Here is a 20,183-nt window from a genome sequence, read left to right on the forward strand (position 1 = left end):
AAACAGTAACAACAACAGCAGGAGTTCTGTATTTTGTAGTGTAGTAAAATAATACTGGGCTGTAAAGTACTTTGTGTACTTCATTACTACTTAAATGTTTTTTGGGTAACATTTTAGTACAAGGACCAATAGTACAAGGACCAGTTCTCGCTATTAACTAGTTGTTAATTAGCAGCATGCCTACATATTGGCTGTTTATTAGTACTTATAAAGCACATATTCTGCATAACCATAATCTACATCCCTAATCCTACCTAATATCTAAATTTAACTACTACCTTACTGACTATTAATAAGCAGAAAATTAGGAGTTGTAGTTAATGGTTTGTTAATAGTGAGAATTGGACCTTAAAATGCTGTGTGACCGTTTTGTGTGTTTTGAGTTCTGTAAAACAGAATATTTAGAGAATATGTTTACTTACATTTCCAAAAAACAACAACAACAAGCATTTAGATATTTAATGTAAAAGCACAAAAAATATATATTTTTTGTTAATCTTACTAAGTTGACAGGTCAATTTAATGTTATTTATTTCACATATGTAAAATGTAATTTGTTATGATCACCCATCCCTATGAAGAGACACCTCATCAGTCACCATAGCACAATCTTAGAGCTAAAGCAAAACATATTAATTACAAGATATAACCACCACTGACTAAATATGAACACAGTTAACGATTAGATTATAAACAACTCTGATAGATTATTAAATAACAAATGAAAAACAATCATAACATCTTCTGGACTTTTGGTGTGTCCTACAGTTGAATTATATCTTCTAATTCAAATCATTTTCAAGTTACTTACTAGTCAATGATAAATTCTGTCTCTTGATTTCATCAGGCTGTTATCAAGTTCATTTTTTATTCTTAAATAAGTATGATTAAAAGTGCAAAGTTTGACTTGTATTACATTTTTAGATACTGGCTATTAGTCATATATAAAAGAGGTGTTAACACTTCACATTACAATGTCTATGTTCCTTGAATTATACATGAAAATTAATTATTACAGTATATAATTGTTGCACAAAGACTGTTTCCACAAACAAACTGTATACAAACAAACTGCATATTAACTGCATGTATGTTAAATGTACAGTACTAAATAAACACTACTTCATATACTTATGTTACAATACTATAACATGGACAGTAGAATAAATATTTCAGATGAACAATTTAGAAGCATCATATGTGTAGCGTAATTGGGTAAAGGTCACAATATTGCTAAAATTTGCCTTTACAGAAAATAATAGAAAGAATTCTTCTGTAATTAGTGTAGGCCTGTATATGAATGAATAAAGCATTAGCCTTGACTTCTTAAGTTTGCAGAATGACAAATGATCAAAAGACAGGAATAGAAGTGAAGGGTGTGGGGAGAGCTGCTCTTAATGTGGAACGGCTGAAACTCCCATGGAGGACATCCACGTGTGCTATATCCATAAACAGAGAACGCAGACTATTTTAGGCAATATGCATTTAAAGAAACATTGCCTAACTGTAAATCTACACACATACAAAAATAGTACAACATCAAACATACTAATCTGTTGTTTGCAAGCTATTATAATTATCAATTAATCTAAGATTCTGTGTTTTTCAGTTAGCGCACTCAACTTATTTATAAGTATATTACTTAATTATAAGACGTGATTAAGTACTGTATAGCAGAATTACAGAGAGTAACACTCTGTGTGATGAAAGAATGGAAATTATGGAGAACACTTCCATCTAAATGTACTGTACAATACTGTGTCCAGCCACATTAGCACAGCAGACTCATATTTTCAAATTGAGCATAGGACATTGTACAGAATTAATTCAGCATGAAAGTTAATAATGATGAAAATGGACAGAATTGGTGTAAATGGAGAATGGTTCAAGACTGAAACTAATTCCCCGGCTCACTGACCCATCATTGAGCATTGCCTTGTGAAAAAAAAAAAAAGAATAAATGTCTTGAGAAAATGACAGGATGTATGAACATTCATTTAGAAAGTGCAATAAATGAAAAGGTTAAGAAAGGTAAAGAGAAAGTTAAATAGAAGACAAAATTAAATAATTTACAATAACCATTTGTTAACATTAGTAAAAATGCATTAGTAAACACAAATTAACAAAGAAAGATACTTCTAAAGCATTAATTTAATGGTGATTTCAACATTTACTAATACATGTTTAAAACCAAAAATAGCATCTGTTAATATTATACAATAAACAGTTGTATTTTCATTAAATATGTTAACAAAGGTGACAATGTATTGCATTAACAAATGTTATCTAATGTTGTAAAGTGTTCTATATTATATTATCATTCTAATAATATAATGTAATAATAAAAAAATATATAACTATATATTACATTTTTTATAGTTATATATTTTTTTATTTATAAAAAATTACCCTAAGCAACCCAAATCTCATATGAACACAACTCGCATTCATTTTCAGTGAGTTTTATCTCACTAGATTCTTATGTAATCACCAGTAGGGGATCTATAAAGGAAAACGCATAAATGTTTTTGCGCTCCCGATTTAGGTCCTATCTCAGTGGAATGGTCTGCAACGGATTTAGGTCCGGCTGCATTTGTTTCCTGTCTGTAGCTGTGAATGTGGGGAGGTGAATGTGCTGTGAACCCAAAACACAACTGGAGCATATGTGTTAACATACAGTTATTTGTGTGTTTATGAGTTTACATATGCGTGACTCTGCTCACATTCATTTACTGTCTGCAGGGATGGGAACTGAGGTTAACTCCTCAACAGCTGTGTGTTTGTCATCCCTGGCATTTGTACATCCACATGGGAAGAAAACTCCAAGAACTCTTCGGCACATTCAGCTGTTCACTTCTTTTTCTTCATACTATCCACCCCTTCATCTCACTCCAGTGGGCTTTCATCAGGAAGAAAAACAAACCCTCGCCATCTCAATCACCCACTTAAAAGCTTTTATTTGCAACACTGAAGGAGTACGGGTGATACGAGACATGTGGAAATACTGAGATATAAACAGCTGCAGGCTGGAACTTAACTGCTGCATTAAAAACCCATCATGGCACTTTGCTGTATTCACTTTCAGCTACTTTTCCATAAGAATTAAAATCACAAAGTTGATCAGTTTAATATATCAGTTGTTTCTACTAGACAGCAATGAGATCAAATGCAGACTTTTGACGAGGCTCCTGCTTCTTAGAGTTTTCTCAGAAGATCTCAGTGTTTCGTCAGTGACTCTCAACCACAGAGCCTCAGCAAACTTTTAAGGGGGCCGCAGGATGACTTAAAATCATTTAAATCAATAGATTATTATTAATATGTTAAAATACTCTACATTAACTGAGCAAACACAAAGCATGCATTTTACTTAGTCTTCACAACCGTTCCCACAATGCCTCAGTCTGTCTCCTGCGCCTCCAGCAGATGTGGGGTTCAGATTCCTCATTGTGTCATTAGTGAGGCCCTGCTTCAGTTCAGAATGACACATGAAGAAAAGAAAACCTCTGTGTCGGAGACAGAGATTGTTGTCTCAGATCATAATACAAGAGTCATGCTCAAATTTCTTAAGCATATATGAACAGATCAGAAATTTACATTAAAGGTGCCATAGAATGCATTGATACAGTATTTTTAAATTGTTCTCTGATATCTACACAGAAGGTATGTGGCTTAGGTAAGGGCAAAAAATCTCCAGAAACGATTTTACATGTCCATTTACAACCCTAGGATTTCTCCCTAGAATGAAACGGTCTGTTATTGGCTTATTTGGCAGGGTCATGAATAATAATGAGCTCTGCTCTGATTGGCTGTTTCACAGTACGGCTCATCAGCAAGAAGGAAGCACAGGGAGGAAAATATATATTTAAATACTTTCTCTCGCAGTTATATCGTCGGGTAATTATACTGTATTATAAAACGCGGGCATCAGGGAGCCGTTATTAATATGCGAGGCATTGAAACGATGCTTTTGAACGATCCATCGATCGCGTTATAGTTTCACTTTCAAGAGACGCGATCACACAAACTATGTTTACATTATGGAGCAACAGTACTTACCACACATGTCACAAGATCAGATGCTTGTCAGTGGTGCTCAGGATCTGTAAGTCATTCGCCATCATCCTCATCTCTCCTTACTGAGAGTGAAATCTTATGTACTGTAACAGGCTACCGCTAGCAAGGAGCTAACCATGTCCCTTTAGTGGCTCGCGTTATTTGCTTTCTGTGCCTTTCTGAATACAGACACCAACCCATCCCTGCACTTCACACCCCCTGCACGGCCTGGAACATAACATTTATTGTGTTATTTTCGCTGTTGTCCGCGCTTGTTTATTTACAATACCTGCAGAGCTTCTGATGGTTCGGCCGGCTTAGAACAAGGGCGGGTTTATGCAAATGTTGGGGGCGTAGTGATCCCGACTGTTGCGTCACAGTCGGTGTTATGTTCTGATTCGCCTGTTTTTCAGTGGTCTTTTTTAATCACGAGATTTACATATGAAGGAGGAAACTATGGTGTTTGAGGCTCACTGTATGTCATTTCCATGTACAGAACTGTTATTATTTAAATATGCCAGGGTAAAGACAGTTTTTCATTCTATGGCACCTTTAAGATAAAGCATTCAGAGAGTCAGTATGTCTTTAGCATTGTACAAGGGTCAGAGCTGCTATATCTTATAATTTCACCTTTTAATTTGTATGTTCAGAGCACCGTTACTCTGTTTACTGAAAACTGCTGATGTTTCAGATACTGAATAAACTGCAAAACAACGGTCACTAGTTTATCTGATTTGGATCTGAAGCACAGCAAAACATGTAACCAAGTATACAGAACTATTTAGCTGTGTACATGTTTATCTAAAGATAGATCTGTATTTTCTCTAAGCTTTTTTCAAAGTAAATGTATATATACAGTGGTGGTCAAAATTATTAGAACACTAGTATTTTCAGCAGCTAAAAATTGGTCGGTTTTTGCTGTAGTGTGTCAGTAGGAAATATCAGTTTACATTTCCAAACTTTCATTTCGCCATTAATTGTAATAATCCAGGGAGATTTTTGTTTGCACAAGGAGTCTGACAACATCCAGTGCTCCACACAGAGATCTGATCTGATCATCACCCAGTCTGAGACCTCCCGACAAATCTACCTGAAAAACAATGTGCAAGTGCACCTAGGGCAAAAAAAGCTTTAAAATTCAAAGGATGGTCACACCAAATCTTGATTTAATTTAGTTAATAGAAGAAAATCTATTTATGACATTATTTTTGACAGCATCCTCATTTTACAGCATTTTACACAAGTGCCTAACAGTACTGTAGCTTTACAGGGAGGTCTCTTAAAGCATCTTGGAGACGTTGCCACAGTTCTTCTGGATTGAGTCTGTCTCGGTTTGTTCTGTTTCTTCATGTCAAGTCAAGTCAAGTCAAAGTTTATTTCTATAGCACGTTTAAAAGCAACAGAGTTGCACCAAAGTGCTGTACAACAAATACAAATACAATACAGCAAAAAAAAAAGAAAAACAGAGCCTTAAGCAGGCATTATTCAAAAGCCAGGGAGAACAAATAAGATTTAAGAGCAGACTTAAAACTAGCTATAGTGAAGGAGCGAGTCTCACATTTACATTCTGACAGACAGACTGGATGATGATCAAATCAGATCTCTTAATGGCGAAATTAATGTTTGGAAATGTAAACTGATATTTCCTACTGACACACTATACAGCAAAAGATAGAAATAACCGACTTAAACCCATTTTTTTATCTGGTGAAAATACTAGTGTTCTAATCATTTTGGCCACCACCGTATATATTAAAAATTTAAAAGGATAATAAAGGTTTTCTTAATACAGGAATTATATATTGTAATGCTCATAATGCATTACATTAAATTAAGCACAGTTGTAATACATTATAATAGCCTCATTTATTTTTACACTAAGTATAATGCATTAAAACACATGAATGACCAATGTGCAACAAGGAATCTGCAAATATCAAAATGCATTTTAACTTTGTTTCTTATAATTATTTTTTATTAAAAATATACATTGTATTTAAAATGCATTATGCCCACTAGGCTGCATTTATTTGAAGGAAAAATACAGTAAAGAAATATTACGATTGTAATGAGTGTTTTCTATTGTAATATATTTTAAAAATGTAATTTATTCCTGTGATGCAAAGCTGAATTTTCAGCATCATTACTAGTTTTCAGTGTCACATGATCCTTCAGAAATCATCCTAACATGCTGATTTGCTGCTCAAGAAACATTACTTATTGTATCAATGTTGAAAACAACTGAAATAGAAATCTTTTGTAACCTTAAATGTCTTTACTGTCACTTTTGATTAAATGAATGCATCCTAGCTGAAGAAAATTATTTGAACTGAAATCATTTGACTGAAGAAAAAAAAACCTGATATGAACGACTTACGAACGAGACTGTGTTATACAGTTTTTATAAGTATAATAGTCAAGCCACTGACAACAGGCACAACCCAGCCAGCAAGTGTCAGTGTATTTTACTCCGGGCTGGTCTCTAGTAATCCTGTGTGAACTTTACTTGAGGACAGCACTGTTGATACAGGTCTGTACAGTTGAGTTTGCGACATACTGCCATCTGCTTCCACTGGCACACTGAGTGTGCCTGTATTGTTAACTGGGTTAATTCCCTCTGGAGCATCCTCTGAGAAATAAATGTCCAGTGAGATAATCTCTAATCCAGGATTTTTTTGCAGCAGGATCATCATCTAACTCAATACCATCTAAGTCAATTACAGTTTACTCCTTTTGCGGTCAGAACTCAAAGAGTAAGCTTGAGTCTGAGCGCTGCTGTGTCTGATCTCTCTGGAGACAGGCAGTAGATCACGGGGATGGAATGGGAGGGAAGTGTTGCAGCTGTTTTCACATATATTCAATAAATTACATACTGGAAAAAAATTATAAGGCTAAACTGAGATTTGAGTGTTTACCTTACAGACAGAATACAGTCTGAGCACAGTGTTTAGAAAAAAGAATCTTCTTTCTCTTTTGTTTTTGATGCTTGATTGAATTCATGCAGAAAGTTAGTCAGAAGACAAAAAGTAGCCTACCTCACTTTGTCAAGAAAACTGTACTGCTGTCCAGGCAAGAATTCAGACTCAGTGTATTGAGTCACAGACTCACAGGTCACAAAAAAAGGATGTAACTTTTTCACAGCACCAGCCCTGGGGAGCTGAATCATCTGATTTTGAGACAAATCACTCACAACAAAACAGTTTTGTTGTTCATCAGAACTTTCATCAGAATAGCATTCCATTTTAATGCTGAATTAATCTAGAAATCTAATTTAACTTTTCTAGAATTCCTAATTTCACAATTAGGATTGATTTTAAAGAACTTTTACAAGTTTATAAATCACTCAATGGCCTAGGACCTAAATACATTGCAGATATGCTCACTGAATATAAACCTAACAGACCACTCAGATCATTAGGATCGAGTCGGTTAGAAATACCAAGGGTTCACACAAAACAAGGGCAGTCCGCTTTTAGCTATTATACCACCCGCAGTTGGAACCAGCTTCTAGAAGAGATCAGATGTACTAAAACATTAGCCACGTTTAAATCCTCATCTATTTAGCTGTGCATTTGTTGAATGAGCACTGTGCTACGTCCGAACTGACTGCACTGTATTTTTTGTATAATCGTTTTCTATTCTTAACTGTTTTATTCATTTTAAATAAATTTTTTATTTTAAGTTTAAACAAAAGGCTAAAGTAAGTGTTGTGATGTAAAGAGAATGTGGGCAAAGAAAGACAAGTGTGTTGGTCAATCAGTTAAAAGTAGGACCTCTGAGTTCTATTTGTTTGGTTTCTGGTTAGGGGCTGTCTGTAAGCAGAGGGAGTGCAGGAGGGGGAGAGCAGACAGGGGCACGCCCCGAGTTTTAGCGAATAGGTCAGCTGTGATGATCAAAGTAAGTAGGGGGTGAAGTAGTGGAATAGTAAGGTGTTTTGGAAGGTTTTTTTCACTTAGTGCGGAAGAGTTTGAACAAAGCTTGAGAATATTTGTTTTTATTATTATTATTATTATTTTAATCCCTTATTTTTATTGTTATGATTATTATTTTTAATGACTATTTTACATCCTTTTATGTAAAGCACTTTGAATTACCACCGTGTATGAGATGTGCTATATAAATAAACTTGCCTTGCCTTGCCTGCTATAGACTTCATCAAGATTACATTCAGCATTTTTACAGAAAAAAAATATTGTTCTTGGCACAAAACACAAGAATTCTGACTGTAAATAATTTACTGTGGTATAATGATATTTGCAAGCTAAGGCACCAGTTATTTTTGTACAAACCTTCAACCAGTATTTTGAATGCAACAGAACTGGCCGCAAACTAGTTTTAAAAGAAAAATGTATTGGTTATTAATATTTTTCAATTATAATATAATTTATTATAGTGCAAACTGATTTATATCAACAGAGTTAATATAAAGTTGGAATGATTCAGCACTTTAAGGTTCAAGTTTTTCTTTTTTTTCTTTAGGGTTCAAGTTGATAGCAGCACTTACGTCATGCTTACAAATGGCAATGATTACTTAAAATGATCCAGTGACAATATTCATTCAATAAAGCATTCCTTACCAACAATGACAGATGTTCTTCCAACTTCCAAGTATAACGGTTATGATATAATCTATTCGTTGTTATAAGTAAAATCAAATAGACCTGCCAGCACGGTTAAGAATCATATACATCCATTACCAACTATCCAAAATGATGCTCATGCAGTGCTTGTATCTTACATGATTGATCACTAGATGGCGCAATACTTTCATCAAAAAGATCAGAGTGCGATTAGTGACTTTAGCAGAAAGACTCTCCTGGAATTTAATTGTAGCGCTATTGTATTACCAAATATCCGTGAGAGATCTGATGCTTTCTGAGGCACCTTTCTGAAAACATCTCCTCATACTTCCCTTTTATAGCTGCTATAATAAGGCATCAACCTTAAGGCAATTGTAATAGGACCCTATCATCTTCAGAGGAGTAACAGATTCTTATCAAGAACCATGCAGTGTCAAAACTAAATCTGGTGATGAACAGCCTGTTCCTCTGGTTCAGGGTGTTGCCTGCAAAACAAACAACGCATTTGAGACAAACAGACAGAGTGAAAAGAGAAAGCAAAACGTGGTAAAGGTCAATACATTATAATCTGTTGTTGCCACGTATTAACAAAAGGAATACCTTTACAGACCAACTATGTCAAGATATGAACTGGTGAGTTAAATATTATAGGAAACCTTATTGAATAGACAGTTACTCCTGCCCCATCACCACAGAGTGTATAAAAGTCTTCGGCAATTCACCTCAGCTCAGCACCTGGACATATAAATATAAAAGCAATGTTTTTGTTGCTTGGTAACCCGTATGTTGCACAGTAGGGTTCCCTTCAGACTCTGTTTTGCTGCAGGGTCACGGAGAGGTTACCTGGAAATGTGCTGCACAGCACCAAGCAGCAAATGAGTCCATGAGACCAGTGAAAGTGTAATTGCAGTGTTGCCAAGTCCATGGTTTACCCGCGGAATTGGGATACTTTAACACTGTTGCCGTGGGTTGAAGCGACCCCAACATGATATTTAGCCCTTAAATTGGGGAACCCCGCCAAAAAACATGTATTTTACCCCCCGGAATTTTGTAATGGAGACCCGGTAACCTCCAAATTACAGTAATTCTAGCGCTTCCACAGGTGCGGTGACGGGCTGATCGAATAAAGTTCAACTAGAGCAGTGGTCTCAAACTTGATTCCTGGAGGGCCACAGCTCTGCAGAGTTTAGCTTCAACCAGCCCCCAATCACACCTGATTGGAAGTTTCTAGTAGCCTAATCCTGAAGACCTTGAATCAGGTGTGTTTGATTAGGGTTGGAGCTAAACTGTGCAGAGCTGTTGCCCTCCAGGAATTTAGTTTGAGACCATTGAACTAGAGCAGGGATCCTCAAATCTGGACCATTCCTACAGAGTTTAGCTCTAACCCTAATCAAACAAACCTGAGCATGCTAATCGGAGTCTTCAAGATCATTAGAAAATCACTGAATATAAACTCCAACCCTGATCAGACTCATCAAGGGTCAAGAGCCCAACTAAAGTAAACGCTGACCACTATAATGGTGACACAGAAATTGTGATTTTCGTCTTTGGTGATTCTGCTCCTTAACATCAGGTGTCTTCAAGAATGGTCAATCACCACTCAATGAATCTCTTAATTACCTCATTAACTTTCACTCTGCTTCAGTGTTAATTTAACACTCTTATTTCACACTCTTGAGTGTGGTCTCACTTGTACTCCCAGGCGAGTTAATTTCACTCTGGATTTTTTGCTGTATAGCAATTTCACACAAGCTGAAGTACTTCACATTTTCAGTCTTTTTTTTATAGTGTAACAGTATTGTTATACAATATTAGCCTATATATAATATATTATACTGCTTTATAATAATAATTGTGTATAACATAGACATATCCACTGATTTGCATTGATTTTGCCTTTGTAATAATAGTCCTGCACGAAATGAGGAAATTCTGCGATGTGTGATAACAGTGGAGGTTTTTTTGCAATGATGATTACTTGTGATAAATTAATAATTAACTGTGCATATTAGGGCTAACGAAAAAGTTTTTTTATTTTTTTAACAGCGGTGAGCGTTACAACATACCATTGATTCCATTGAGTTTATTAATGCAATGGCCAATCAAAGGCGTTCAGATGAGTCAAGGCTAGAAGGGATACGTTTGGCGCTACTGGGCATGCGCACATAAATACAGCGTAATTTTTGTCACACTATACAACAATAATTATTATTTCATTATTGTAAAGAGTAAGTTTAGGGCTGGGGTAGGTGTAGGCGTTAATAAAACACAATCTAACAGATAGAAAATTAAATTAGAAACCGCAAGTGCACCGTGGGTCATGTGACAAGAACAGCCAATCAGCTTCATCCTTTCCCGTAACAAAATTGAAAGCTAAGCCAAGATGGAGAGACAGCTGATCATAGCTGTACAAAGATAGCCATTTTTTAAATAAATTTAGTTGCAGAGCTACAGCAAGGGATTTTTAGTGCTGGAAATCCACTTATCCTTTGCTGAAACCGCCGCGTCTTCATGGTTGCTTAGCAACAGCAGACGCCACAGGAGCGCGAGCATAGAGCGCAGCTACAAAGTGCTTTGGAAAGAAGGGGAAAGCCGCGCGCATAGCTTTTTCCACGCGTTTTTAGGCGCGACATGCGAATGTGGTTTTGTTTTGAAGGATAAAAAAAGCATAATGCTGGACTCGGTCGAGACCAACGAGAACATTTGGCGAGTCCAATAACCAAGTCCGAGTGCAAACACCAACGAGTCCGAGACCATAGAAAAATGTCTCGAGACCGGACTCGAGTACTACAGCCCCACGGATCACTGCACTGTAACCTTTAACACATGCACATGATGTTTACTAAGCCTTACTCAACAATGACACGAATATGCACAGCTCGAGATCACTACAGTGAGTCATAAACTAGGAGGTGACATAACAGATAAGCTATAAAAAATAATAAAGCAAATAAGTGCAAAAGGGCACGAGAGACATGGTTTCGACTTCTTTTGCGTCATAGTTCAGTACGGTGTGACGAAGCACAAATGCAGGAAGGCTCTCTAGTGTTTTGACCAGATCTTTATCAGAGTGAATCACGTTTGTCAGAGATTAATCTAACAGAAACTAATGTTTTTATATAGCCTATTTATTAAATATATAATTATCTAGTTTAATGGTATTCTTGTATTTACTATGTTTTGTCAGTGTTAGGGATGAAATGATTACCGGTTTGACATAAATCATGATCAAATTCCCCACGGTTAGTATTGCTATACTATTTAATATTTTAATCATCATTGAAATATATATATTATTTTTTTTTTTTTTGCACAATTTCATGTACAGTATATATGTAAAGTTCTTGTACAGTCTCAGTTTGTGTATGTCTAGGCAACTAGGTATAGTATTTATAGTATATATAGTCAGAAGGTCTATTTTTGTCTATAGTCAGATGCTCTATTGTTTTTTGTTTGTTTTTCTTATACTTGCATTGTTGTATGTTTATCTTATGTTTAACTAGTATGTAGCATCCTGGTCCTGCGAGACACGATATTTCGTTCCACTATATGTCCACACAAGTAGCAGAATAAACAAATAATGTCCAAGTACTTAAGTAACAGTCTGACCTGCGCACAGCGCGTAGAGTAGCTAGTTTCGTTGTGTGTGAAAACATATGGAGGAAAGCTGGAGGTTTTAAAAGAGTGCTAAGGGAATTATACAAATAAATATATGAATGAATTAATTATATGGATGTACCTCTGAAGGTTCTGACTGTCTTCAGAAAAGATTCAATGGCATTTTGTTTTCATCTATGTAATACATAAAGTAGTGCTCTTAATCGCAATGCTAACTCTGCTGTTCCATAATCGCCACCTAGTGTCAGAGATTTACAGAGAGTAGCATTTACATTCAGCCTGTGTGCAGTTTTGTCTGGCCAAAAAACAGACCGAATTTGCATTCCCTAAGGTATTTAAAATTATTTATGGAGCAGATAAAATACATATAATCATTTATTAATCAGTTATCATTTTGACTTAACCCTTTATTTAAAGGCTGAATTGTGAGATTAACCACTTTATAAAACCTTTTCAAAGTTTTATTTGAATATTTTGTACGTGTTATTAGATAAAATGTTGTCAGTCATGTTGTCATTTAAAATCTGCATATCACTGGTAACGTTAGGTAGTGTTTATGCAAAGAAAAAAAACTTGGTGAAACGATTTATGTGTACTTTTTGAACATTTCCAGCACATTTGAACAATACCGTATTAAATAGCCTACTGATAACTGTGATCATTTTGGTCACTTTAATCGTGATACCAATACGTCTCTAGTTAGTTTGTTGTCTGACTGCGATAAAGGCTAAACCGCCGCTATAAATTAAAAACAAAACAAGAAAGAAAGAATAGGGGCCATTTCCGTTTGCGAACATATTTACCACTTTATGAGAGCCCTGACAAAATGCGCGCTCACATTTACTGTCATTTAGCTTTATAGGAAAGATGCATATTCTGCAACGGGTTCAGGATGGTCACCCGACAAAATTGCTGTCACATCTGTTGTTGTTTGGCAAATTTTCACAGGGAATTTTCACAGTGCGAGTTGTGCTTCATATATATAGACCTTTGTCAGGGTAGCACTATTTAGCCTAATTTTTGACAGGAATGAAAACGTTGATGAATCCTTTCTGAAAAAAATCATTTTCGTTGACAAATTCTCCAAAAGTTGTGAAAATTACACAATCTAAGACCCTTATATAGTGCGTGCCATTGTAAAGACTGCAAGTCTATCCCTCATAGCCTCACATGTATCGCCATATTTAATTGTTGACAGGAATTGTGAGGGTGCGTTCAATGGATTGTACTGTTAACAACATACCAGTTGTTACAAAATACTTATAATAAAATCCCCATAAAACAGTTTTAATAGTTGTGAGTTTACGTTATCTTGGACCTTTATACAGTGTGTGCCATTGTAAAGACTATAAGTCTAACCTTCGTCTAACCTTTCATCTGTGTTAAATTCAATATGGTGTCTAACCTATTAAGATCTATAGAAGTCCACACCTTAACTTTTGAGGTTATTGAAACGTTTGGAAGCCCAGCTAAAACAGGTAGTTATATGTAACACATAGGCTACTTTTAAGACACCCCAACCTTGTCTCGATTCCTTTTTGAGATGATTTAAATCTTAATTCACCCCATAATTCAAACCATGGATGTCCCTAGAGTGTAATGCTTTCATTGGGACCTTTTTGTAGAGTACAGAACAGAATAATGCAGTCTTAATGAGTCACTTTCTATAGAGACTCCAGCAACACAAAACCACACTCCTCCTCACGTACAAACACTGCTTATCTCCCGCTCTCTTATCCTGTATCATTCCAGGCCATAACGAACATAATGGCCAGAATAACCCTGCACCTTCTGTTGTCATGTGACGTAATGGTTTACTATGATGCCATAAATGTTTGAATCTCCCTAGAGATTTGCAACTCTCCTTGGCTCTGGTTCCAAGACTAACCTACTGACTTCATGTGATTGTGAAAGATTCATGCATATTTATGCAGGATGGGTATTGTTAGACCAAATTAGCTTTTAGCACATTACTCATTGTTAATAAAACAATAAATAGCCTACTCCTTTTTAAAAGATCAACTGGTGATTTGTGACTACCTTCATGAATGAAACACCTCACACACCCTCTCGGTTTCAATTCATTCTCTGCAGCAGATTTGAAGTCAAAAAGAAAGAGAAAAGATTCTGTCAGTTGGTGAATTCCGGTTGACCACAGAACAGTCTGTTCCAGCTGTATCAAGTGCTAATAACCTGTTTTGTTGTAGCACCTACATGTCAACACAGGCGAGGTATGCTAACCTCATTTTGAATATTATGCTTGACTCGTGCATTTTATTTCATGTAATACCAAAAAGCAAAGAGACACTAACAGAAGCATCAATACTGTTTATTAAAAGAATTTACTAGATAAAATGTAAACAGACTTACAAGTTTCTGATGTTGAACATAATGAATTCACACTTCTCAGCCTCCTCCCCTGCTAGTAATGTCCCTGTAGTATTACTGTGTTAATTAAACACAAAGCATAACACTTTACCCCTGGACAAAAGAAAAGACATTAAATGTATACCTTGGGCTATGACTGTTTGAACACACACAGAGCAAGATAGTCGAGAATGTTTCTTGCATGGTGAGAGCGGTAGAGAATTAAACATGAAGTGAATTGATAATAATTCTATGGTATTTTTCACCATGGTGACAGGCACAGGTCTAACCAGCTTCATTAAATGCAGTTCCAGAGGCAGCCCACACAATCCTACCCACGACTGAAGAGGCATACAACTGTGCACTGAAGTGACTCTGAGACATGGTAGGCTCTGCAGGAGGTTTAACAATATGTTCTGAACACAAAATGAGAAATAGGAAGCATACCATCTTAGTTGGAATGTGGTGTAATATTTTAGCACATATACAACTGGAAACTATTTTTACAATTTTGGAAAATAATGTAATAATGGAAGTGGAATTAACACATGCTTTATTAGAGTTATTTGGGTTTAATTTCATTTCTATTATTATTATCAGCATCACATTTCTATAATATATTTTTAAAAATTGTAAATAATGTTGTCAAAAAAGCATATCCATGCACCATTAACCAACCAAAATTGAGAAAATCCCAGTTTGAAACATTGCGAAAATAAATATACACAAAACTGTACAAAGTTATAAAATAAATATTTCCACTGACATATTTTTCAGTTATATTGTATACTGATTAAATTCAACTAATTCAATTCAATATATGTCTCTTCTGGTCATCTATACAGGGCATAAACCTCTTTAATTTTTCATTAAGTATAAAGTTCATATTGAAAATGGTGAATGGCTTAATAGTACAACAACAAAACAATGTAACACACACAAATCAATAACAATTCTCCCATAGACCTCAAAGACGACTCCATTATGCTTTATGGATGGCCGCAAAGAGATATTGTTTTGTAAGGACTGAAATGTCTGAATGTCATATTTTCTTGTTCAATATTTCATTTTTTGGGACTGTGCTCTCTGTCAAAAAAATAAACCCAAAATGTTTGAGCCTAAAGGTTCTGTTAATGGGAATTCTTTCATTATTCGCTCTCCCTCATGTCATTCCAAACCTATAAGCTGCAATTATTTGCTAAAACTGAAATCATTATGTAGCTCTTGCCATTACACAACATTAAAAAATATCATAAAAGTGGTCGATATGACACTTTATGTGGTACATTAAGTCTTCTGAAGCCAGGCAATATGCGAAAAACAGTCCAAAAGTAGCGCATCGTGTTAAGTTACTACACCCAGGAGAACCAATGGCATTTTAGCAACATTAACATGCCATTTTTGAATCTGGAATCAGATACGGCGCTGCTGAGGGCTCTGTGTAGTTGCTCTAAATGAGACTAAAAGGCTTAATGACCGTTTCCCAATCTATTTCAATGCATTCTCCAGACTCTCTTTTGATCTTTCTCTATCAATCTCGTTCTCTCTAGTGCACTTTAAATTCACTTTGAATGCGGGCAGCAGACGAGATATTTCTCATCCACAAGCCTGTCCTGGCATGTTAGAAGAATCCGCAGGAGCGCCTCTCTCATAGGGATATTAGACTCAAGGGATGTAAACACTGCAGGAACAGACCATATGAGCTGCATGAGGACAAGCATCTAATCACAGATTGTGACCCTCTGGCAGAATGGAGGTCAGATGTGTATGCAGATCTGTTCTGCTCTCATTAGACACTATGATGGAGGTGTATGCATGGACATGAAAGCTATTTGTCAAACGGAAATAAAAAAAGGTGGTGCTGGGGTATTCAGAGAGATGATGGAGAAAGAAAACAATCTGTCAAGTTCAAAAAATGACAAAGCACTATAAAGGTACAATAAAATTTGTCCATATGACTTGTGTGCTATATTCATCATAAAAGGTTTGCTCACACAATGTTGTTTTTGCGTCAAAGGCAATGCATTTTGAATCTGGCTACAAAATATTTGGAATATGAGTTGTATGTCTACACAACAAAATTTATTTTCTTAGTATTTTCATCTTGTTTTCCAGTAGAAATATCAGAACATTATTAAATCAAAATACATTTACTTGAGAAGCAAAACAACACACACACACACGTGAGAATATATACACACACGTGTGTGTGTGTGTGTGTATATATATATATATACATATATATTTAGAAAACGAGACATCTTAATGAAATCCTATGCTTGAAACAAGAAAAAATTCAAATGGAAAACAAGTTTATTTTTCTTGTTTTAAGAATAAATTCATTAATAATGTTTAGATGTTTCAACTGGAAAACAAGACAAATATTCTGAGGAAGAAAATCTTTTTTTTATTGTACGTTTATTTATATCCTTTTTGGTCACAAAAAAGTTACAAAGTTTCATTGTATAGAAAGAGCCACGGAAAGATACTTTCAAAATGTCTTTTGTGTAAAAATAACAAGATACAGGTTTGTAATGACACGAGGATTAATTTAAATAATGACATTAATTTAATACTAAACAAGACAAAAACAATACGTCTGAACACAAAGCATAAGGGAGAGAGGGAACTGCATTATCAGCAGTGCTCATCTTAGCTCTGTTCTGAACATGTGGCCTTAATGTTCTTCACTCGGCTCCATTGCAATCTGCATATTCTGATCTAAACAGACAGAACCAGGTGCTTCGTTCCCCTTAAGTAGTGGGAGATATGCCAAAATGCTCTTGCACGCAAGCGTGGCTAGTCGGAGCAGCTGGAGCAGTTCCAGGACGAACATTTACACAGCAGTTTAATGGACTTACTGGAAGTGTAGGGGATAATTAAACCCCCCAATATCACCATGTTACAATACTCATTGTTAATCATGTCCCGACTAGTATTGAATTTAGTTTATTTACTGGCAGCAGAAGCCTAATTTCACGACGTCGCGCTAATTCGCTAATCCCGGGTAAGACTGCGAGACCTGACTCTAAGAGGTGCTGTAATAATTGGTCATGTCAAAAGGATAATCTAAGAAGGTCAGCATCAGCTTTACCTCTTCTCTGTGGTTGCCATGGAGACCTAGCAGCCAATGACTCCGGAATTCCGATAAAGGATTCAGACAAGGAATCATACTACAAGAGACATACAGATCTGAGACCTAACAGATCTTAAGTCACGAGTAACGAATCCAGACATATTTACGGATCCATTGCTCAGGGTTAAACAGATACTGTGCACATAGTCTTCCCTCTTGAATTCAGAGTCAATTGTCACTTTCACATCTTTTGCAACGGTCCTGTCCTTGTAATCCATTCCGTCTTCTCCAGATCTGTCACAATAAGCAGCACCTCATGGAAAACAAATGCTACCGGTCCATAAAGTGCATCTCAGTGGTTAATACTGTCATCTTCCTAGGTTCCCACCCCTGTGAAACTATCAATAAATGCAATATTTACACTATTAGTACCATCTAGTGCATTTCTAATTGTTTTAAAGTCTGTTATCCCTGCTCTTATTAATTATGCTTATTAACAAGCTGTTACTGAAAAGGTCAGTTTTGGCATAAATTAGAACATATTAAAATAAAGGACATATCCAAGACATTCAGTGCTCAACAGCACTAGAGTTTTGCACGATTTGCTCCATCCTGGTGGCAATACCTCCATTTGAGTTCATCTTGTTGCTTTTTTACAATGCTGCCTTGTAAATGTTTCTTCCAACTAGTTTGTAACTGAATCATTTACTTGATTCCCCCATATGGGCTCTTTTGCTTTGAAGGTTCGCTTGATGTGTGTCCCCAGCTATACATACCCAACTCCAACTCGAATTTAACGCAAGCATGCTGAAATAAGCCAAAAACTGTGCGATACAATTTGCTGAGGTAGAATTTCCATTGTAAGTGTCCATTCTGTGCTATTTGTGACCAGTGGGCTTTCCTCAGTCTGTTGAAAGTCACAAGCTCTACATTTGAAATGCAAACGGAGAAGGAGTTTGTTCCCTTTAGAGGAATACCAATGCTTTGTTTATCTTCCAATAAAAGCAGCTACTCATTAGCATCCTGTTAAAGTTAGTCTGGGTGAAGAAGGAGTATTAGACAACGACACTGCCCTAGAACACTTGAGCAGTTCAAACGTATCTTGATTTCACACCGAGCTCTCATCAGGTTTACTACACAGCTGCGTGTGCTTCCTCTTCTCCAGGATCCTGTTGAGCTCCTCTGTGAAGGAGTAATAAAGCGGAGATGTGGTGTCTCCATCTGTCTGTCTCAGCAACACATAGCTGTTGCCATTCATCTTGCGTAAGACGCTGGGTAAAGTGGCAGAGAGTCCATTGACGTATTCTGATTCTGGAGGCGGTGGGAGAGGTGGAGCAGGAGGAAGCTCTTTGTTGGGTGATGTTGTTGCTTCTCCGGGAACGATCTGCAGCAGACCGTCGTCGTGAGCATCCGGTTTCCCATTGCAGTGGCTGGAGATGGTCTTCAGCTCCATGTGGGCACCTCGCTTTCTTTCGGTGCGAGCTGCGGCCCGTAAAGAGTATTTACCCCTCCGTCCTTGCAAACAGAATCCCACGTAAAGCAGGATGACTGTTAGAACAAAGCACAGGCCTCCTAGGATAGTGATTAGGGATAGGTACATAGCCTCCATGTTCCTCACGGACAGGAACTCAAAGCGAGGAGACATTGGGGTCGAATGAAAGTCCTGCAGGGAGTTACTTGGAGAAGTTTGAATGGTCCCGTAAATCGCTGTGGTCAAGCGTGGCCGCATTGGCTCCACGGGAGGAGGTGCAGGAAGCTCCTGGCGAACTGTCAAGTTGTAGATTACCACAGGAACACGGACACCATTCTCCATGGCAGAGCAGCAGTAGTTGCCGCTCTGGTAAGGCCGTGCCTCGATGACCAGGAGGCCGTCAGTGCCGACGCGGTAACCAGAATCCAGTCCGTAACCTTGCAGAGGTTTCTTTTCATTCAGCTTCCATTCAGGGGTTGCCAGATTGGAGCTGAGCTCACACTGAAGCAGCACGTCATCACCCGCCATCACAGAGCGAGAGCGGTGTAAGACTTGTTCTATGACAGAGCGATGACACGCACACATCAGTTATAATGACACTGGAATAATTTATGGTTAATTAGCTAGATCATATTACCGCAGTAACGGTGATTCATTGGACACTCTGAAAACTGGAGTGTCCCACAAACTTAGATATTGGCTCATATTTACTTCGTCAGACTTAAACCATTTTCTATGACTCATCGAAGACACACTGACTACACCAATTTTAAACACATTCATCACAGTGTTTTAAACACATCTTCACACTGTTGTTGTTTACTGAAATTATGTCTATTAAGAATCATTTTTGTAAAAGGAAACAAAGCTGAAATAAACTGAAAAAGTCTTGAAAAACCTAAAATTACTAAAACACTTGGCAACTTGGCAATTAACTGAAATAAAAAGTTGAAATTGAAGTGCTAAAATGATTCATATGTAAATAAAACTAAATTAAAGCTAAATAGAAATATAAAAA

At 36.6% G+C, this 20,183-nt stretch overlaps 1 protein-coding gene across 1 annotated transcript in view; it reads right to left on the minus strand.

Moving 5' to 3' along the window:
* Positions 1-17,010: 17,010 nt before the first annotated feature.
* The window catches only part of LOC306882605 (semaphorin-4G-like), a 35,620-nt gene continuing 32,447 nt past the window's right edge, over positions 17,011-20,183 (minus strand). Inside the window, exon 15 of the mRNA XM_079437332.1 lies at positions 17,011-19,722. Within this exon, the coding sequence (XP_079293458.1) occupies positions 18,803-19,722 (920 nt within the window). The 3' untranslated portion in view covers positions 17,011-18,802. The remainder of the gene's footprint in view (positions 19,723-20,183) is intronic.

The sequence above is a fragment of the Barbus barbus genome (genome assembly GCF_936440315.1).
Source record: "Barbus barbus genome assembly, chromosome: 16".
Lineage (NCBI taxonomy): Eukaryota > Metazoa > Chordata > Actinopteri > Cypriniformes > Cyprinidae > Barbus > Barbus barbus.